This window comes from Natator depressus, chromosome 4 (genome assembly GCF_965152275.1).
Source record: "Natator depressus isolate rNatDep1 chromosome 4, rNatDep2.hap1, whole genome shotgun sequence".
In the NCBI taxonomy this organism is placed as follows: domain Eukaryota; kingdom Metazoa; phylum Chordata; order Testudines; family Cheloniidae; genus Natator; species Natator depressus.
In genome coordinates, this window is record NC_134237.1 from 117,049,206 (window position 1) to 117,071,812 (window position 22,607).

The window sequence follows — 22,607 nt, forward strand, 5'->3', positions numbered from 1 at the left end:
CGTAAGCTCCTTTAATATAAGTGGAGACACGCTATTGTAAAGGTTGTTGTCAGTAGCTACCGGTGTGGTGCTCTGCTCTTGTTCAATGATAAGTTGGCTGCGTGCGTGTTCCCTCTGTGTGCTGCTCCAGCTCTGCGCAGATAGCTGACACAGCAGACCTGAGAGAACCCCCAAAGATCACAGACTGTCTAGTAAGGTACAAAGGCACCCGGCCAGGTTTATTGTCAAACGAAGGACAGTAATAGTTTCCTATAGACTCTACTGGAGATACTACAAATATGTGCCCCCTGGCAATGGAGACAGCTCAGTCAGTGGTGGGACACTCCACTGCCCCCTAGGCTGGAAGACTATGTGCCGTTCCAGACCTATTCTTATACAGGTGCAGAACAGATTACTTATCCCTCCTGATGTACTGAGGTGCAGCCCCTTTACGCATTACGGTGCTGCTTCTCCCCTGTTGCATGTTGGTTCAAACAAATCTATCCATCATGTTGTCCTTTTGACCCTGTCTTTAAGATGCACCTGCCTGTTCCTTATCTCTGTAGAGTGTTCTGATGCCATCTTGGCACAAGTTCCTCTTATTAGCACTTACGTGTGGATGCACCTGCTTCTAGCAGCCCTCTTCTTACCAACTTCTGTGAGTGGGGCCTGCCTCTGGCTCACAGCCCAGCCTTTGCTTAGCAATTCCTGGAAGTACTTTGGTTCAGGCTTCAGGCCTCAGACTGGGCCTCTGATACAAGAGTTTGTTTCAGGGCCTCATCTTACTACAAAGGTGTTTCTCCTTCCTAAACTACCTGTGCAGCCCCAGAGTTTTGGGATTTGGCACACCAGCCACAGTATATCCATACATGCATCAATGCAGGAGACTTCCTCAAATTATAAGTACTGCTAAGTAACCTAGATAGGTTTGTATTGTCAGTTTTTTGTGCTGTGGCTAGGTTGGATAAACTCACTGTTTGAGACTGGAAAACCACATTACCATTCAAATATGGTCAGATTGCATCCAGAAATCTCTGCTAATGGTTGAACCTGTTTTACATTTCAGCCTTAACCATACATTCCTTTCAGTTGGTTTGTGCACAGTTAACATTTTTTAAATATTATACTTGGTGTTTAATGGCTCAGTGTCTAAAATGGGAAATGAATTTGAGTGCTTCTATTTTGGTGTGGTCAACTGGAGACCCCTAGAAGGGATCTGATTTTCAGAAAGTGTTGAGTATATGTCCTCTGAAAATCGGGCACTTTGAGATGTTTAATTTTAAATACTCCAAAACTGAGGCTCCTAAAATAAAAATAATACTTCTTATATAGCGCTTTTGATCAGTAGATCTCAAAACACTTCAGGCTTGCATATGTTTGTTCTCACCACACCCCTGTGAGGTAGGGAAGTATTATTCCCATTTTACAGATCAGTCGATCACTTTTGAAGACCTTGAACACAAAACTACACAAATAGCATGAATATAATATAGAGTCTGTATTGAAATCTAGCTTTGATATGTTAATGATCTTCAAGAGCTATTTATCTGTTAATGCACCAACATTGTGCTTATACAGTGTTCATTGATTTTAAGATTTGTTCCATCTCTGGTCCAAGGTGCTTGCAGTCTGAGACAGATACATAGCACAAGACATACCAGGAGATCCAAAGGAGAGTGCAAATTTAGGGTATTCTGATTTTGTTCACTTTAATGTAAAATTGGAATGGAAAAGCTGTGGTGTAGGTAGTGCGTGTATGTGTATGGTGGGTGTCATAAATATAAAGGGAAGGTAAACCCCTTTAAAATCCCTCCTGGCCAGAGGAAATCTCCTCTCACCTGTAAAGGGTTAAGAAGCTAAAGGTAACCTCGCTGGCACCTGACCAAAATGACCAATGAGGAGACAAGATACTTTCAAAAGCTGGGAGGAGGGAGAGAAACAAAGGGTCCGTGTGTCTGTCTATATTCTGTCTTTGCCGGGGATAGATCAGGAATGGAGTCTTAGAACTTTTAGTAAGTAATCTAGCTAGGTGCGTGTTAGATTATGATTTCTTTAAATGGCTGAGAAAAGAATTGTGCTGAATAGAATAACTATTTCTGTCTGTGTATCTTTTTTGTAACTTAAGGTTTTGCCTAGAGGGGTTCTCTGTTTTGAATCTAATTACCCTGTAAGGTATCTACCATCCTGATTTTACAGGGGGGATTTCTTATTTCTAATTACTTCTATTTTTATTACAAGTCTTCTTGTAAGAAAACTGCATGCTTTTTCATTGTTCTCAGATCCAAGGGTTTGGGTCTGTGGTCACCTATGCAAATTGGTGAGGCTTTTTATCCAACATTTCCCAGGAAAGGGGGGGTGCAAGTGTTGGGAGGATTGTTCATTGTTCTTAGGATCCAAGGGTCTGGGTCTGTAGTCACCTAGGCAAATTGGTGAGGCTTTTTACCAAACCTTGTCCAGGAAGTGGGGTGCAAGGTTTTGGGAAGTATTTTGGGGGGAAAGACGTGTCCAAACAGCTCTTCCCCAGTAACCAGTATTTGTTTGGTGGTGGTAGCGGCCAATCCAAGGACAAAGGGTGGAATATTTTGTACCTTGGGGAAGTTTTGACCTAAGCTGGCAAAGATAAGCTTAGGAGGTTTTTCATGCAGGTCCCCACATCAGTACCCTAGAGTTCAGAGTGGGGGAGGAACCTTGACATGATCTGGCCAGGAGGGATTTTAAAGGGGTTTACCCTTCCCTTTATATTTATGACAGTGGGGGAGCGGGGAGAGATGAACCTTTGTGAGGGATTGCAGTAATGGAAAGATGAGGACATGTTGAGTTGTGGCTGGGATGCTGTTTCATGCACAGGGATAGCATGAAAGAAGGCATGAGAGTGGGAGTAGGAGGGGACAAAGGCGACAGTGAAGCTGGCATAACTAAGATGAGGGAGGGGGGAGACAACTGGAGGTGCACAAAGCCTTGGAAGTAACCTTGAAAAGCTTTGGCAAGGGGCAAGCGGGGAAGCCAGTGGAGAGGAGTCAAAGATGTCGGATAGAGCAGTGGTTCTCAACCAGGGGTCCAGGGTCCCCTGGTGGTCCGCAAGCAAGTTTTAGGGGGGCTGCCAAGTATGGCCAGCATTCGACTCACTGGGGCCCAGAGTAAAACGTTGAAGCCCCACTGCATGGGGCTGAAGCCCAAGGCCCTGAGTCCCGCTACCCAGGGCTGAAGCTTACGCCTGAGCAATGTAGCTTTGTGGGGGGGCCCTTTGACATGGGGCCAGATTATTTAATCATGTCATAATCATACCCCCATGATGAATATGGGGTGTAGTGTCACACCTTCTTAGGAATGGATTTAAACCTGCCCTGCCCTGCCCTGTCATTCACTGTGGTTATAGGTAGGGAGTTTGGGACCAGATGGAAGTAAAAGATCTTGCACCAGGATGAAATAGCGTTTCTCTGTATGCTTTACAGTGTGTGATACCAAACACAACATGCTCCAGAGGACCATTTTCAGGCTCTAGAAGTGCATGACTGCTGTCCCAGGAGCAGACAGCTGCAGGATATCCACTAACTTATGGGTATTCTCCTGCAAGGTCTCTGCCTGAATGCCCAGTGAAACAGCCATGTGCTGCAAAATGTCCTTATAGGCCTTGAAATCCTTCGGCATTGGAGAAGAGGAAGAACTAGGCACTGCTTTATTGTGTGGTATGAAGAAGGGGTGGTTAACTGTGCCAAGGCTGGCTCCCATTCCTGGACCAGCGGAGCTGGAAGAGGCAGCTCCATGGGCTCCACACAGGAAAGGCTCACTGGTGCCGGAACATGCAGTGGTCCACAGTTCCCATCACCGATCTGCCCAGCAACCTCGCCTTAGAGCAAGCTGAGGAGTGCAATCTCTGTGACTCAGCAGCATCCCATGGGTTCCGTGAGGTCACTGGTAAGGATAGGGCATGAGTGGCCAAAGGGGGCCCCAGCCCGACTGCGAGATGCGTGCTGGTGCCCGTAGCACTCCGTAAATGGTCCCCGATGTGGAGCGGATGATGGCGAGCAGGAGGAGGAAGACCCCGACCTTGATGTTGAGGAGCCTCGGGTTTCTGGGATAAAGGTGGGTCCAGTCCTGAGGGAGTGAGTAATCAGTCTGACTCCTCTGTCACCCGGAACGAGGCAGGACCTGGTGCCGATGATGGAAGCGGTACCACTGGCACCAAGTATACCAGTGACTGAGGCAGCATCAACCCCCAAGTCACCAGCAGCAGTGGAGGGCGGTGAAAGCTGCCAAGGTAACATCTGCAGTGCTCACTGCAGCGGTGCTGAGGAGTTTCCTGGCACCGAGATCCTTTGCATCAAGTCTGGTACCTGCCCTTGTTCCACAGACTGGAAGAGGAACATCGGGGTGCGGTGCTGAGGGACCCAAGGGATTCAGTGGCCCATCCAGCCAACAGAGCTATAAACGATGCTGACGTGGCAAAGTGCTGGGCCAAAGAAGGTCAGGATGGAAAGGTAGAGGAGGTCGGTAGCCACCTGGTACGCCACTGACATGAAAACTGTGCCAGCATCGCCCTCACTGGTACAGGATTCAACAGACGCCCTGGGGCCAGAACCGGAGTTGATAGTACAGTGTCTGTAACAGTGAGCAGTTATAGGCACCATCCCCCATGCCAGCAGGAGCCATGTGCAGATCCACACTCTTCCTGGGGGAGGCGGAAGAGTCGATCAGTCTTATGCAACCTTTTCCCCCGTGCACTCTATGGGGAATGACTCCGCCATCTCTTCGGAGAGGCTCCCGCTCCAGACTGCGAAGCAGCAGCACTCTCGGAACCTGAGGGCAACCTTCAATCCAAGGAGGGCCTCAGGGTCAAAGCAGGCCACATGGCCTGTTCAGCCAGGTGCTGTTTGAGTCTATTTCATGAATGATCTAAAGATCGATCATGACTCCTTGACATGGGCCTCTCCCAAGTACAGCAAGCACCGCATGTGGGGATCATTGTTTGGGGTCATTCCCCCCCACACGGTGGACAATGTTTAAACTCTAGTGAGGGCATCACAGGGGAATACTTAACTAAATACAACTAACACTAAGGGTACTACTAACTCTATACCACTAAAATCAGAGGTGGTGAGGTTAAGACCACACAGAGCTCTGACTTCAGCCATGGGCAGTAAGAAGGAACTGAAGGGGGTCAGGACAGCACTGCCTCATATAGCCAAGGGAGAGGCTATGGCCATGAGGTGCAAGTGCCGCTCCTCTACAGGAGCTGCTAAGCAAAATTCTCTGGCTCTGATGCGCTGGGCGCACACACTCCTAAGTGGAATACATGGCTGCATCTACTCGAAGAGCCGGTGTATTTAAGTCATAACTGTTCTAATAACAAGAGTTCCACTGGTGGATTTTAGAGACTCAAGGCTTGCTATCGAGCAATCGATATGTGTAGCATAGTACGTTTGTGCAGAGCCTGTGTACAGAGTACCTTTTGGACAGGTCTGTTCCTTCCCAGGAGTAGATGAAAGAAGATAGCATTGTTTTCAACTATAACAATTTGGTTAATGCTGAAGTAGAAAAATCTTTGCCATCCAACAAATTTATTTGTATTTGTAATCACTAACGGACCTAATCAGAATGGGATCACTATTGTAGTAGGTATTGTATGAATGTTAAAGACACAGGCCCTGCCCTGAAGATTGCAGTGTACGTTAATAAAGATTCAGCAAGTGAGGATAGGTAACAGTACAAGGAAAGAGAGGGAGGAGCAGGGTATGCAGCTGAATGGTTCAACTGTGCGTATAACTGGATTCTAAGAAATTAGTTTTTAGAAAAGTTTTTGTGCAACTAAACAGATGTGTTAAAAGGATAAAGTAGATGGCATTTCTGTTATAAAGTCTGACTTGGGTTTAACTGGTGTGCTTCAATTATGTCAGGCCAAAATGTGACATACCCTGATACAAAATTCTGTATAAAGTTATTTTGATTAAATAAAAAACTCATAGGCTGTTGGTCATCATGGTCATAACATGGCATCAGGGCTGACTTCTGCTGTCATTTTCAGTGTCACTTCTGCTTTTTTTTTGCAAGTTATCAATGATTGTGCTCTCGTTGTGTGGCATCCCAAAGGCCAGCTAGCACCTCCCTAAAATACGTGTATATGCACATTTTCATCATAACGGAGCTGAAAGGAGCAGGGACCTGTAGTACTTTCTCCTCCCCCGATTCCACCTAACAGCATCCATGGCTGTGTTTAAATTACTCTAATATCTGACATCCCTTTATTTGTTAATAAACCCCTCCTATCCATAGTACAGATTTTCCCACTAAGAGAAAGCACATGCATGATAGGGACAGAAATGTTCTAAGAGCTAGTGGCATAGTTGCCTCCCTGTCAGTACTGCTCTATTACTTTAACTTGTAATAAATTAAGCTTCAGAGCAGTAGCTGAGATTTCTGATAGTTACAAATATTTCAGTTTGAAATTCTGTTAGAGTATGTGCAATATCAATTTTTAATCATGGTTTTAAGCACTGTTTTACAGTGCACTGTTTTGTTCACTAATCCACAGAGTCTGATGACAAACCCCAGGGATTTATACATAAACTTCTTACTAGCATTAATGAATTAATTATCCCAATTCCTTTCAATTTGTGAAGAGAATAGAGTATGATTAGTGCTTTCAGAGTGATTCTTTTTATCCTACAAGTAAATTTTTTCCGTAAAGGAGAGGTTATTCTAGTGCATGGAGCTGAAAATTTCTGTAACTTTCTGCATAGCTGTCATTTTTATGCACATGGGTAATTTAGGTCAGGACTGAAGTCATGACAACAGAACAGCTTTCATGGATAAAGACAGAGCAAATGAACACATTCATCATCCAATTTTAATGATACACAGTCAGCTCTAGAGACTATCTATTTGCCATGTGCCCTGATGACCATGTAGTGCAGGGGTCGGCAACCTTTCAGAAGTGGTGTGCAGTGTCTTCATTTATTCACTTTAAGGTTTTGCATGCCAGTAATACGTTTTAACGTTTTTTAGAAGGTCTCTCTCTATAAGTCTATATATTATATAACTAAACTATTGTCGTATATAAAGTAAACAAGGTTTTCAAAATGTTTAAGCAGCTTCATTTGAAATTAAATTAAAATGCTGATCTTACGCCGCCAGCCCGCTGCCAGCCTGGGGTTCCGTTCACCTAGGCCGGCAGCAGGCTGCGTGGGTCCTGTGGCTGGGACCCTGGCTAGCAAGGGGCCGGCAGCTGGAACCCCAGACTGGCAGTGGGCTGATCGGGGCCAGCAGCCTGGACCCCAGACTGGCAGTGAGCTGCGCAGCTCAGCCCACTGCCACTCAGCCCGCTGCCAGTCTGGGGTTCCATCCACTGGCTCCTGCCAGCCAGGGCCCCAATTGCTGGCCCCGCTTAGCCCGCTGCCGGTCTGGGATCCTGGCCCTGCCCACATAGAGTGGGTACCTACCTTCTCCTTGGTTCTAGCCCATTCTCTCTCTCTCTCTCTCTCTCTCTCTCTCTCTCTCTCTCTCTCTCTCTCTCTCTCTCTCTCTCTCTCTCTCTCTCTGCACTGAGCACAGGGCTGGGGGTGAAGGAGCAGGTTGGGGTGCAGGGTCTGGCCAGGAGCTAGAATGAGGGGAGGGGGCTCAGGGTTGGGGCAGGAGATTTGGGTGTGGGGTGCTTACCTGAGCAGCTCCCATTTGGTGCGAAGGGTGCAGGTGGGAATGTGGGGGGGGGGGTGCAGGATCTCCTGTTCGGTGTGAGGGGTGGGGATGGGAATGTGGGGGGTGCAAGAGTCAGGGCATGGGGTGTGAGGGGGCTGGGGGCATGTGAGGAGGGTGCAGGAGTCAGGGCAGCGGATGTGGGGGGGCTGGGTATGTGTGTGGGGGGGTGCAGGGGTCGGGGCAGATGGCTGGGGGTTTGGGAGGGGGGTGCAGGGGTCATGGCGGTGCTCACAGCCCCCTGCCCAGAGCGGCTCACAGCAGGGGGCTGGAGGGGATATGCCCTGATTTCACTGCCCCATCCCCACCTCATCTCCGCCTCCTCCCAGGAGCAGCAAGCGCGCTGCAGCTCTGCTTCTCTCCCTCCCTTGCAAGGGCCATCAGCTGATCAGCGCCAGGGAGGGAGAGGAGGAGGGGCAGGAACCCAGCATGCTGGGGGAAGAGGCGGGGAGGGGGAGCTTGCCTGCTCTGCAGCAGCAGCCAGCAGTACCAAATTTCTTCACCCTGCCCCAGCTGGGGGGCAAAGAAGAGTGAGCTGGGGTGGGCAGGATTTTTAATGACACGCTGTTGCCTGCCGGGGTCCTGGCCGCCGGCCCTGCTCAGCCCGCTGCCGGCCTGGGTTTGGCAGCGGGCTGAGCGGGGCCGGCAGCTAGGACCTGGCAGGCAGCAGCATGCCATTAAAAATCTGCTCGCATGCTGTCTTTGATATGCGTGCCAGTAGTGTTTCAGGGCCATTTTAATCACTCCACAGTCACACTGCACTGTTCACTATACAGCTTGTTGCTTAGGAAACTTGGGTATCCTTTTACATACATTTGACTACAGGGCTTAACAATTATGTTATATTGATTCAAATGAAAGGGCTTTTTACATGGGGCATGATTTCCACAAATCTCTTAGAAGTGCATGTAGACTACACAGCAACAAAGCCAGTCACCAGTCAGAGAGGATTTAAACAAAAACAAAACTTTACTCCTCTGGAAGAGTGTGGTATTCTCCATTATTTGCCCCTTCTCTGGCTTGTCTATTTTTATATTTAGAAATTAAGGTCTGTGTGGAATGCATTGTTCTCTTATTTCATGTTTTCTACTTTTCTTCTTTACAAACCACCATGATCATATATATAAATAAAACAGGCAAATTTTAGTATTGAATTTTCATGTCTTTTGGTTCTGTTTCCAAATTTATTTATTTGCTGTATGAATTTGGGAAAATTACTTAATCACATCTGCCTATCTGTAAAATGGGGAAAATGTTTGCCCATTTTTGTAAACTACTTTCTTCCAGAGGGAAGAGCATGATATGTGTTGTTTAGGTATTATTATTCAAATAATCTGATGAAGCAAGCAGAAGAAGTCCGTGAAGGCCTGCAAAGTTACTCCTTTTTAATTTAAAGCAAATGGCATCAAAACTATATGCAAAGAATTGCATTTTGTCTTCTGATTTATTCTATTGTGCTAATTCTTGCTGTTATGACAACTCCATTTTAAGTAAAGGATAGGCCTCCTATGGTAAATACTACATCAGTTAGTATTCAAGCAGTAACTACTATTTATTTACTATACATAGAAGTTCAGCTTCTTTTATAAAACTTCAGGGAATTGATGGAAGAGGGTTTAAAGTTTGATTTAGGTGATTTGCTGACCTCTGCTGGAGAAAAATTCTGTGCAACAGTTTGTTCATAGGAACACTGACTATGATCGTTCAGAATGTTAGAAAATATACGTGCAGTATGGCTGTAGCCACACTCTCAGTGCAGAGGTATAGTTAGAAGCTGGAATTAGTAATGATACAATATGAATTACTTGTTTAGTTATCTGTAGTCTAATACGGTAGAGTGGGATGCCAGTGACTCTATACTGACATTTGGTCACTACTATGATGCTGCTAGTGTGAATCAAAACAGATTTGTCTTCCAGAACAAAGATGAGTGAACGAAGGAGTTGGAGTATCACTCCATTTCATACTGCAATAAAGACAATATTTTGGGCAATTCAGAGGACCTGTGGGCCCTTGGAGGCTAGTGAGGATGTGGTTTCAGTACCAAGAGAAGGTTCTCTCTTAGGCTATTGTTTCTGTAGCCTTTCTTTGGCACATTCAGCTACTCACGCAGTTTGAACTATGCCATCTTTTGCCTGTGATTGACACATTTGTCTCTCCCTTCATCAATTCCCCACTGGGTATCTTGCCATCCCTTTAAATTCAGGGTCGCCTGAACTGACCTTTCCATCAAAATTCTCCCCACTCCCGTTTTCTCTGTCACTGTTGAATACAACTATTCTCCTGGTCAGTCAGGCCTGGACTCTGGGGGTAATCTTCAATTCCTCTTTCTCCCTTTGGCATGCACCCTGGCTGTGTCCACATCTTGCGGATTCTTCCTATGCAATGTTAGTAAGATTCATTCTTTGCTGTGGCCACACTGCTAAAGCTGTTGTTGAAACCCTCATCTCCCATCATGATTATTAGAACTGCTTCCTCTCTGGCCACCTCAATATCCATGTTGCCCCCTCCAGGCCCTCTTCAAAATGCAGTCTCTAAAGTAATCTTCCTGGCCCATATGTCTGTCTCTCTTTTTTTTAAATCCTACCAGCTGCTTCCCCTTCTCTGTTGCATTAAGTTCAAGTTTCCTGTGACCACCCTCAAGATTAAACACTGTTCCCCTACCTTCTTATCTCATCACCAGAACTTTTCCACTCTTGTGTTCCACCAACTGTGTCAGTCATGTTGCTCAATTTGTCTATTTCTCCTACAACCATTGCCACACCTTCATCATCTTCCTCTGAGCTGGATATCAAAGCCCTACTACCCTCTCCTTACACAAATCCTACCTGAAGACCTACGTCTTCCATGGCAGTTGGAACAAACCGAATAAGCCACCTATTTCACTTATATATCCTGAGAGAACTACTCATCTATATGGAGGGGAGCAGGGTCAAACGCTGGGAGAGGGATGGCATAAGATCCCTGGAATTTTAAGCTGGAAATTAGCATGTGAGAAGACAAAAGGAGTTGGGGCGGGGGAGTGCGGTGGGGAAACTTAATTTATAAGACATGCCTAATGTCACTCAGCCTACTCTGTATATTACATCCGTTTCCCACCTCCATTCTTTCTCTTTATGGATTTTATGTCCATTAGCAAAAGGAACTGGGTCTTCCTATAGGTATGTAGGTCACCTAGCACATTTTGAATAGCTTTGAAATCTAAATTATACTTTCTGTGAAACAGTGTAAAATACCAAATATAAATGAACTTTCCAGTACTTGATCACAAACAAACTGTTGTTCAGCTGTTATTAAAGACTTGTGTGCTTCTGTTCTGCCGCTTAAATTTTTTTTATACCCTAACCCTAAAGATTTTCCTCTGTTTTCAGGATATTCACATTGTACAGCAAGTCTTTGCCACTCGACCTTGCATGTCGTGTCTGGGATGTGTTCTGCCGGGATGGAGAGGAGTTCCTATTCCGTACAGCCTTGGGAATATTAAGACTTTTTGAAGATATTTTGACCAAAATGGACTTTATTCACATCGCCCAGTTCCTAACAAAGTTACCAGAGGACTTGCCTTCAGAAGAATTCTTCACATCTATTGCTGCGATTCAGATGCAAAGTAGAAACAAAAAGTGGGCTCAGGTAAAGAGAACGTATTTGTCTCATATTTTTTTAATAACAAATGAAGGCGTATTTGGCAGTGCCTGGGACAATGCAGAACAGAATATATTTTACGGTTTGGTAGGCGTGTAATCACTTTATAATGTTGGTAGGTGAACATTTAGTGAAAAGGCTGGTTGTCCTGAACGTCTGCCCTCTGGAAATCAGGAGCTGGATCAGTACTCGTTGCAATAAAATTGTGGTGGATCCAAGCTTGAATAGTGGCAGTGTGGAGCGTTTTTCTCCTTTTTCTCCTATTAATGGGAAACGAGGTTAAAGAAAACTCAGACGTAGATGTTCACTATTACAACTTCATATTTAAACAAAAACAAAAATTGGTTTCGTTTGTGGGAAAAGATGAGACAACTGAATCCTGTATGAATTTTCTCCTCTCCATCAGCACTCTGTTGCCAAACTGTCATTAACAGGGATCCTAGAAATCCAATTGGCCCAGAAAACCTAGAATTTGCATTTTTTTTTACAGAGAATCTTTAGTTTTTACATTTTGTGAAAAAATAACATTTACTATTAACTAAATTTTACTGAAAGTACCAATGTCACTTATTCAATACATGCAACCTCCCCCTCTTGATTGATTTTTGAATGCGCTTTAAATTTACATAACTATACATACTTCAATAAACTGCTTCGGCATACAGAAATTATTCAACAGCATATGGGGGTTGTGTTTTAACACATCTCAAATTCCACTTCAGCCTCTAGATGTGAGTAATTAAATTATGAAAAGATGCTGAAAACTTTTGTCACCCTTAAAGACCATGTCATTGAATCATAGAATATCAGGGTTGGAAGGGCCCTCAGGAGGTCATCTAGTCCACCCCCCTACTCAAAGCAGGACCAATCCCAAATTTTGTCCCAGATCCCTAAATGGCCCCCTCAAGGAATGAACTCACAACCCTGGGTTTAGCAGGCCAATGCTCAAACCACTTGAGCTATCCCTCCCCCCATTGAGTTTGGCAAGGACAAATTTCATGCTGCTGGTAATAGGCTGTTCTATACTGTGTATGCAGCAGGGCTGTTGACTATATTCAAAGGCAGACAATTGTAAAACATATGGAAAGTGCTAAACATAAACTGAATGAAAAGAAACTAAAACTAGGCTAAAACAGCAGGGCCATCGACAACAGTAAAGAAACAAGGCACTGTGACTGGACTATTCTATTTTATCATAGTGATGGGCACTGATAGGCTTCCAACTTGCTTAAAATTGTAAATATGAATAAAACATGTTCAACTGATAGCTATATATATATATATGTATAATATGGTGTGTAGGGAAACTAAAGTTCAGCATTTCATTTTAATCGCGGAAAAACACGTATTTGTATGTATGTTTGGTTTTTATCAGAGAATTTTGTTTTATCATTGAAAACTAGGATCCCCGGTCATAACCTCAGCCAAATAGTGGTCAAATATGGCAACGCAAATTTGGCTTTCTGCTCATACCTCTGCAGAGAAAGAAGCTACTTGTCGATAGCTGTATTTCTTTGTGCTGAAATGAGAAACTGTAGAGACCACCTTGGCTGAGCCCTAGGATAGACCACAAATAGTTGTGTCCTGCAACAAATGTTTGTTTCGAGTGTCCGGGGTACAATGTATAAATGTGTTCACTTCAGTGCCTTGACCTAGACAAGCAAATCAGTGCAGTGCCATTTGAGATCTTCGTTTGACATCCAGTCACTCAGTCCTCTTCTCTAATTGTTATTGCTACCACTGTCATCATCTAACATAACATTTATTCACTATAATCTCAGGTAGTTAAGATTCATTTGGTAATATGTTTTTTCTCAGGCAATTTCTGGTGGCAGAAAGAGATGTTCTACTATAAGCATGTCAAAGAGTAGTGAACCAACCCCTAGGCTTCGTGGTGCATGGTTTTGGTTTTTTTCTCCTCACCTTAGATTTTGTACCTGGTCAAATGGGATGGAGAAGTGACACAGTGCCCTCATGGCAAAGTGCCCCAAAGTCTTACGATGTTAGCTGTTTCTCAGACCTCCCATTTACTGCAGAGGATCTCTCAAAGTTTGAAATTTTTTTGAAAATAATTTCTTTAAATATTCTTCTTCTGAGGTAATTGAATGGGAAAATCATGCAATAGCTTCTTGGTACACTGTGACCAAATATGTAAAAGTCTATTTTTAACTTCATTGTGTGTTTTTTCTTTCTCTCAACTCCCTTTTTGAAATGTCTAGGTACTGGTTGCACTGCAGAAAGACAACCGGGAAGTGGAAAGAGGAAGCCCTTCACTCAAACACTGAAACTATGGTTGCCTCAAATTGAGATCCAAGGGAAAAGAATCTGAAGTGGCAATCGTATGTCAAGATGAACTCAATATGTAGAGCTACAAGTGTGTTTTGAGTTTTTTGTTTAGCACTGGAATTGGCCTTAAAGAAAAAAATGGAAAAGAAAAACTTTTTAAGTAACAAAACCAAGGCTTAGCCTTAAGAAGCTTAATATAATGTGTGTTTGCTGTGGACAGCATTATACATTCTGCACTTTTAACAAAGGCAATGAAACCAGGCAATTTTAAGCTTGCCTTTTTTATTTCGGTATAAGTATTTTTAAATACTGGTAATTGGTAACAGTGTGAGTTGCTTTGAAAGTTACTCCCCAGTTTGATTCTTAACCAGAATATACATGCATAAGTGTAGGTGGATTTGGAGAACCTGTTCCATAACTGGTACTGGAGTTCATAGTTAAGTGAGGTAAGGACCACTTTCTTAGAAATGTCCCCTTTTTTAAAAAGCTATAGGCCTCATTTACCAAAGAAACTGTTAAAATAGAACTACATTCCATCCCATTAACTGAAAACCAAGACCAAACAAAAACACCATGGTAAGTAGAAAATACACTTAAAGATAGGGAGGGAGGAGTCAGACTAGCAGTACAGCAGCAGAGTCCATTTTCAGCCTGCCTTGCAACAGTGTTTCCCACCCATATGGATGCATTGGGAAAGTGCCACATTAATCCCACTGGGTACTAAGCTCTCCAAGGGCTGATCTGTAGTATTATAGCATTATTTCCCATTGGCTCACTCCCATGCACCTATTGAACAGAAGTAAGATGCTAGTAAATGGTAATTAGCAAGTGAGGTTTGCTGGGGAAAGTGTCAAGAAATGGTAATTCACTAATGGGATGAGTAAAATTCATCCATTGATCTAGTTCTTTTTGAGGATAATGGTGTTTTTTAAGACCAGCCTGTACCACACGGTACTATGCTTGAGCAAGTTACGCAGATGGCAAACTGCAGTTGCATATTTCCATTATACAGCTAAAATTTTCTCTGCCTTCATCAGCTGAGTGTTTGATTGTAAATCATGTGTGTCCATGATTTACATTGTACACTATACAAAAAACTGCATGGGATAAATTGCTTTATAAATATGAATTTCAACACTGAAAAGGGAAAATAACTGAAACAATATGTATTTGATAGCTGTAAATGGGAATTTCTGAATCCTCTCTAGCTTTGGATCTTATGTTCACCATCACCCTTCAGGCTGTCTTTATGCTGGCTGCTCTGATGATGTCTGAAACACAAGTATAGATGAGAGAGAACTGGATTAAAAGTGGAAGTATACTTGCACACACTATTAAATTCCAAGTACATACAGCGTATAATGTAAAATGTCTATAGGATACATGCAAAATACTGTCCATTAGTGAAGTAGTATATTTTCAATAAGTGGTATTTTTACTGTAATCTTAAAAAGACTCAAATGCAACTATGACTTTTCCGAATAAGTGCTTCAGGATTCTGTCACTTAAAAGAGTATGTAATGCAAATGCAGCTCGCAAGTCTGTTACCTCTTTGGCCTCTCTTCCCCTTCCGCACTTTGTATACCTACCATAATTAGCTACTTAGCTTATTTCTGGTGCTGGCCATTAATTTCTTCAGTAACTGGCAGCATAGTAAAAATTCTTGTGAAGGTAAATGTCCAGGCATCAGAATGGCATTTCCATTCTCTCCTCAGAAATTGCTTAGCTTTGGTCCTTTCACGACTGGTATTGGGATTGTAGATGCAATGAAGTGCAATAGAAAATTGGAAAGTCAGTACCTTTTGATCTACGTTACCTTTTTAATATCACAGATATGCCTTTTTTGTAAAGGTGTATAGAGGCCTAACATCCAGAACATTTGCACTATACATTTACGTACTATACATTACGTATTTATGCAGACCAACTTTATCCTCAGTATACATCCAGTTAGATGGTACTGTAGCTGGCTTTGAAACTGTAACTTAGTCTTCATTGCAACTTAATTTTTAGGTCCTTTTAAACCGTGTGTGTCAGAACATGGTTCACCTACCTTATTGGAATGCAGTGTTTAGCCACTGGATATTTAGCAGCCATCCCCAATCTGGTCTCATTTTGCTCCCCACCTAATCGGATGTTTAATGTTAATACTGAAAATGGACTTGGTTGTGGAAAAAGGCCTGCTGCAGCACTTGTGCACTGTTTGTTACTTGCAGATGTAATTATTTTGTTCTGTGGTTGATTTTTTTTCTTAGAAGATGTATATATTTTCTAATTGATTTATTTGTGTACATAAAGGTATGTTCTTTAAGTAATGAAAAAAGCAATGCAATAAGGAGCTTTGCACAGTTTGTTTAAACCCCCTTTCCCCCAAAAAACCTTGTATTTGGGAAAAATTTTCACCTGCCTAAAGATAGTTGTTTAAACTTTTCAGTATACTTGATTTGAAAATATGCTTGAATTTTGATAATGCTGTTGAGATGTGTAATAATGGAATAGGATTATTTGCCACTGTAGCTTTTTAATTTTCTGACAGCATACCAAATATCGTAATTAGCTATTAAGGAAAGTTTTCATAATTAAATTCAGGGATTGCATACCAGATTTTTGCCAACTTGATTTTATTGTTCAGGTGTTCAAGGGTATGTGTAACACGATGCATTGAGATTCCCCTATTCTCCATCAAAGCAGAGAGTTGATCTTTTTTTCCCCCCAGAGGTTTAAAAAAATGAAAATGCTGCAATAATTTAGAAGTATGCAACTTTCACTTTACATGCAGCAAACAAGAGAAACTAGGAAGACTGCAACCTGGTTTGGGATTTTGTGCAACCTGCACTTTACAGTAAAACAAAATATTTTACATCTTCAATCAGTAATAGTCAAAATGTTTCATTTAGTAAAGAATTTCATTTTGAAAGGTACTTTATAATGGCTTCTATTTTTGAATGTTTTAAATACTAGAATGATATGTAAAGAACTATTGACACTCTCTGTATATCATGTTTGTTTTTATGTACAATTATCAATTTTTGTTTAAGTACATGTATCAAACTGGAACTTTTTTGAACTGTAAATATGGTTTTATTAACTAAAGTCATGTAAATTTATCTAGATCACATGGTGTCAATTATAGTGTAATCCACGCTGAAGTTCCTGAGTTTATATACTAATGCCCAACCTGTTGATAAGGAATCAACTCCTCTTCCTGACTCCATTCACTGAATAAAACAGAAACCCCAACTTTGCATATGCTCCAGTTTCATAGTGTTTGGTTTTTTTTAAAACTATTTATTTTCCCTTCCCTGTTCTGACAGCTATAATCCCAGTCTGCTTGAAAATATTTGGAATTGCTTCCTTTTTTCCAGCTAGCACATACTGGCAATAAGGTTTACAAAGAAAGGGATTTTCAGGTTTAACAGTTCCTGTATGGTGCCATATTGTACTTTCCCATAGGAAGGTCCATGGATCTCCTGAGTTTCATGTTATAGTTAGGGGGTCAGCACCACCATGTTGCACGACAGACACTTGACAAAATTACTGGACTTAGTGATGGACATTGGCAGGGGGTATGAGGGGGCTCGGGGCTGAGGCAGGGGGTTGGGGTGTGGGATGGGGTGTACGGGCTCTGGGCTGGGGGTGCAGGTTCCAGGGTGGGGCCAGAAATGAGGTGTTCGGGGGACAAGAGGGGCTCTGGGCTGGAGCAGGGGGCTGGGGGGGGGTGAGGGCTCCAGCTGGGGGTGCATGCTCTGGGGTGGGGCTGGGGATGAGGGGTTTAGAGGGCAGGAGGGGGATCAGAGCTGGGGCAGGGGATTAGGGTGCACGAGGGGGTCAGTGGTGCATGCTCCGGGCAGCGCCTACCTCAAGCAGCTCCCAGAAGTAGCATCATGTCCGTCCTCCCCTCCCCCGCCCGCCTCCTACACAGAGGCACAGCCAGACAGCTCTGCGCACTGCCCTCTCCACAGGTGCTGCCCCTGAAGCTCCTGGGGGCACAGTGGCAGCATGCCTACAGAGGCGCCTGGCCACGCCTCCGCCAGCAACAGCATGGGGGTGGGGAGAAAGACACTGGTGGGGAGCTGCCTGAGGTGAGCACCCCCACGGACCTCAAAATTTTTACTATGGACACTGGTGTCAGTGTACAGACATGTTGCCGACTTCTGGTTACAGTTTCAAATTCTAATCAATTTCCTCAGGAGGAAGGGCTTTGGAAGACCAAAGTTGTAACTGTTTGTTCTCACAACATTGGGACACAATGAGAGAAGAAATTTCCAAGGAAGTTGCATAAGATTAAGTGAATGTTCATTTGTTTTTAACAGCTGAAGAGTGCATTTGCTCTCTACATTCTTCCCCATCTCAGTCAAACCTCCACACTGAGGAGCTTCTTTTCCGTGCCTACTAGCCTCTCCTCCCTTGGGCCATATGTACCTGAAAGCGAAAGGCATGTTAGCCCTTGCTGCTTAATAGTCTTAGAAAGTGTCACATAAGCCATTTTATTTTTTCACTTGAGACAAAAGGAACAAAGTGTAAGAAGACTATTTAAAGGAAATCCAACTACATTAGTAGGGCTTTGGAACATACATCAAAAAGTAGGAATAATACATATTGCTCCTCTGGAGTAGTGGGAGAGTAAGTACAACAGAAAATAGAGCAAGCTTCATAAATGCTATGGTGAGAGAGAACTGTAACTTGATCATCATACTGAGGCTGAAGTAGATAGTGTAATTCTGTTACAGGGAGTCCATTACTCATATGTCCTTATATCTTTACCAAAACAATTGAATAGGAAACCAAATAGATGCTCTACTGCACAACAGGACATCTTTAAGTTAAAATTTTAGCTGATGAAGAGCTTACCTATTTGCCTGAGTAACTAGGCTTAACCTGAAAGAAACGGGGTTTTATAAATTTATTTCCCTTTTTCATTTAAGATGTTGGCCACTATATTTATTGATATGTCTCCATGTTCTGGCTAGTGTCTGCAAGAGAGAAAAGATTAAACTGGGTAGTGGTGTTTTGCCCCAATTAGTCAACCTATTTTGTAGTCTCTCATCACTACTGGAGATTTAGTAGAGCACTAAAAACCAATAGACATAAAAATGGGGTATTTAGTACAGTTGAATTGTTTTGCTGTGACTCAAACCATTTTGAAAAAAAAAAAAAAAAAAAAGACTTTAAGGGACATCATCAAATCAAACTAATTAGAGAAGATGAAAAACATATACTGTGGCATCTAATCTGTTCCAAGACCATGCAGGATTGTTTTCAGAGACTCATCTCTCCAGGATAGAAGACCAACCTTTTATGCTCTCAGTAATAAAACGACCAGCTTTCCATCATGATCCCAATTCCTCCCTCCCAACTGAGAATTTTTTAGGTGTGGTATCAATTTTTTTTCCAATGTTCAGGTGATTCAGAAAAGCTACTTCAGAGATCACTTAGAAAAAAAAGTTGTAAACATTTTTAGAAACTTCTTAATCCTTTTTAATCTACTCTTTTATATATCTTAGCTAAGAAAACTCAGAATAAGTTTGCTGATTCTTGTTTGCCAAGATCTAGTGCACTGGACTGTTACTGAGAAGGCAAGAATATTTTTTGTTCATTTTGTAATTAGAACCTCACGATGCTGTCATTTCTCAGATGTATGTTTAACGTGTGCAGACTTTGAGACTGATATGTTTAATTATGCTTATTGCATCAACTTGTGTAGTTTAGGATCTGTACTAAGTCCACAATGAACCAGCATGATTTACTGGGGTTAGGAGAGATTTGTATCTCCAGGTAAAGTATGTCTAAGGTGTCTATTGCCTTAGTATATAAATGCCAATGTTAAAACTACTGCTGATCATCTTGCTCACTAAGTACTGAAGTTATAACCCCCTGCCACTGTTCTGACCCACATTATTTCACTGCTGTAGAGACATTTCTTCTAACATTAGAAACCAGAAAAAGGTCAGTCACTAGCCACTCATTACTTACTAGACCAGTGCATGCAATCCTGCCCTCTGCAAGGATTTTTCATCCACCAGTGGCCAATAAATTAACTCCCTCACAAGGATGATTTAAGGATTAATTAGCATGCATAATTCTGCAGCTCTTTCATTCTGTGAACATCTTCATAAGAGAACTTTTCATGGATCTCCCTTTCAACTCTCTGCTGCTTGGCTGTCAAACTGTTTAATTCTGTAGACCAATAGGGAAGATGCTGCAGATCACAGGTGCTTCACCAACCATAGCTTGAGAATAACTAGGTTAGTTAACACCTGTACAGTGTATTGTGCATATAAATATAAGACAACTGCTATGTATTAATACTAAAACAAGCTCCTAGTAAATTGTATTATTTACAATCTATATCACTTTATATCTTCAGAGAGCTTTACAAAAATTAATCCTCAAAACATGTCTGAGACACAGGTAGGTAAGTACACCTACTTTAGCATTGTGGGGAACAGACTCCCAAAGCCACACAGTGAGTTAGTGGCAGAACCAGGACTGGAATCTGAGGGCATTTGACTTGCAGTTTTTTGCTTACACCAGAAGGTGATGCTGCCAGTGATTAGAATAGTGCCAGTGTGTGTGTTTTTTTAAAAGCATACTTAAAATATCTATCTGATAGAGTAATTAGCCAAATATGCTTGGTTTTTTCATGAGCCATTGAAAAAGGCGTAACTTGATGGCAGTCTCCTGATGGAATGTATAATATTAAAACTTGGGAAACAAAGTTTTCATTAGATGTGAAATTGAGAATATTTCACCCTTTTACTACATACCAAGCCTGTACATGAAAAACACTTTGAGATAAATAAACCAATTTAAGTGCTCAATTTTTGTTTTTCTGTCTTAACCTCACTTTCTTCTCCAAAATCCTCATTCTGGTAGAAAGGATTTTGCTTCCTTGATTTTTTTCTTTATAGCTTTGCAAGTAAGGGTGAGTCCAGCATGGTGACGTTTCAGCATCTCCAGCTGCTGACTTAGCACTTCAGCAGCATCCACCTTGTTCTCGAAGTCCCGCAGCAGTATCTCACTTCCAAGAAGCCCACACTTCTGTCGCAACTTCAGGTTCTGTACCCGTAAACTATCCCTAGCCTGTTTTGTTCTGGTCAGAATCTCTCTTTTCTGGGCCACCAGTGCCTCAATCTCCATCAGCTGGGCCCTTTGGTCTTGATTCTGAGCTTCTACAAACTGCAATTTTTCTTTGAGCTGGCTCAGGACTTGCACTGTGTTAGTGATCTTCTTCCGGAGCTTCAGAAGCTCTTCATTGCGCTCCTCAATTTTCTCATTGTAGGTCTGGTTCTCTATCTTCAGCTGCTCATAGTCTATCAGGTGCAGTCCTTCCGCCAGCTCCTCTTGAGCTTTCAGGCTGGCTTCAAGCTTTTCAACCTTATGCTGCAGCTTGATGTTTTCCAACCGGCCCTAGAATGGTAGAAATGAGAGAGCAGGAAAGATTTATTAACTTTTCTAATCCACCTCTCTGTCAAGACAGGCCTTCTTTGTGCTTTGTCAAGTCTAAGTATAAATGACCTAATCCATGAAGCATCTTTTTCTGAATTTTAGCAGGTGCTAGATACCTAGTAGTATTTTCACAAGTGGCTCCTTCATTTATAGGTGCCTAACTGCTTTTATAAATCTGGCCCAAAGTTGAAAATATCTGCATTAGAGGGGGAGGTACTCTACGGTGATGCTAGCTGTGGACCACCTTCCCTAGGTTTCATGGACGCTGCTCTGGAACCTCATGTCCCAGGTTAGGGGTGGCCTCACCTCACTCATCTCCTTCTCTTTACGCTGCTCCTTGGCTTGTATGTGCTCCACCTCCTTAATGGCAGCTTCCTTCCCCCCCAGCTGGCGCCCCATGGTGAAGAGGGTCACTTCCTTCTTGCAGGCCTGGAAGGCGAGCCAGTCGGCGTTCACCTGCTCCAGCTTTTCCGTGCAGCGCTGCTCCAGGTCGTCTATCTGGAGCTGGTACCATGCCCTCTGCTGGGCCAGCTGGCCCCTCAGCTCCTCCAGCATGGCCAGGTAGCGGGTGTAGCGGTGCTCCTTGTCGGAGACGAGCTCCTCCAGCTCCGCGCGGGGCGGCTCCTCGCCCCTCTTGCGGAAGAGCTCGTACAGCTTGAACTGCAGGTGCCCGTTGTACTGGCGCGTGCGCTCGCGCTCGGCCAGCAGGAGGCGGTACTGCTCGGTCAGGTCCGCGCGCTGCCGCTGCCGCTCCGCCGCCGCCGCCGCCGCCTCCTCCCCCCCTTCCTCCTCCTCCTCCTCCTCCTCCGGGCTGCCCAGCTCCAGCAGGGGCAGGCTGGGCCGCCCCTCCCCCCAGCTCTCCTGGGGACTGAGCACTTCCCCCACCTGCAGCGGGGGCGGCTCCTCGGCCTCGCCCTCCGTGAAGCTGGCGCTGGTGGGCGCCTCTGGGGCAGCTGCCGCCTCTGCCTCGGGGGTTCCCTCAGCCGCCGGGGAAGGAGGCTCCGTGCCCGCTCTGTGTTCCGACTCTGCCTCCCCCTCCTGCGCGGCAGCCTCTTCCCCCGCCGGCTTCTCAAGGGGACCATCGCCCTCGGCCTCCTCCGGCCTCTCCTCTCCGGCCGCCTGCTCCTCCGCGACGGGCCCCGTGCCCTCTGCCTCCACAGGGGACTCCCCGGGGTGAGCCGGAGCCTCCTCCCCCTCCCCCATTTCCTCCTCCTCCTCCTCCCCCTCCCCCTTTTCCTCCCCCTCCATCCCCTCAGCTGGGTCCTCTCCCGGGCCCGTCCGCAACTCGATGGGGACGCGTCAGTCTCAGCGCCCCTCACTTCGTTGTTTACCTGTCTCTCCCGTTGCCCAGGCAACAACGCTGGACTCGTTCAGCCAATGGGAGGAGCAGCCCCCTCCTTGCGGAGACACTGTGCCGACGCCCCAATGTGTCCGTCGACCACTCCGCGAAGGGGCTGCCTAGGGTCGCTTACCTGATTGGTTGTAGTGGAGGCGGACGGAACCTGAGCCTCGAATTCTATTGGTCGTTGGGTTTTCGCCACGCCTCATCGCCCTCATCCTAT

General features: G+C 44.2%; 2 protein-coding genes across 5 annotated transcripts in view; one reads left to right on the forward strand and one right to left on the reverse strand.

Annotated features, from left to right (window-relative positions):
• The window catches only part of TBC1D14 (TBC1 domain family member 14), a 107,798-nt gene extending 90,918 nt beyond the window's left edge, over positions 1-16,880 (forward strand). For 3 of the 4 annotated variants that reach the window (XM_074951730.1, XM_074951731.1, XM_074951732.1), the window contains 2 exons: positions 11,040-11,298; positions 13,530-16,870. In XM_074951730.1, the coding sequence (XP_074807831.1) occupies positions 11,040-11,298; positions 13,530-13,595 (325 nt within the window). In that variant the 3' untranslated portion in view covers positions 13,596-16,870. Of the gene's footprint in view, positions 1-11,039; positions 11,299-13,529 lie in introns of all 4 variants that reach the window. The other variant, XM_074951733.1, reaches the window with a different exon arrangement.
• A 484-nt stretch (positions 16,881-17,364) lies between these two features.
• On the reverse strand, positions 17,365-22,249 carry CFAP184 (cilia and flagella associated protein 184). Its single transcript, XM_074951734.1, has 2 exons — positions 21,352-22,249; positions 17,365-21,006 (listed from the first exon to the last, which is right to left on the reverse strand). The coding sequence occupies exons 1-2, from the start codon at positions 22,246-22,248 to the stop codon at positions 20,461-20,463; spliced, it is 1,443 nt and encodes a 480-aa protein (XP_074807835.1). The 5' UTR covers position 22,249; the 3' UTR covers positions 17,365-20,460.
• Positions 22,250-22,607: the final 358 nt, after the last annotated feature.

What these genes read in the sequence shown, in the direction of transcription:
- CFAP184 (XM_074951734.1), bottom strand. Translation starts at nt 22,248, where the DNA reads ATGGGGGAGGGGGAGGAGGCTCCGGCTCACCCCGGGGAGTCCCCTGTG. An exon ending in AAGAGAAGGAGATGAGTGAG is followed by an intron (nt 21,007 to 21,351) that starts GTGAGGCCACCC and finishes CTACCATTCTAG; the next exon opens with GGCCGGTTGGAAAACATCAA.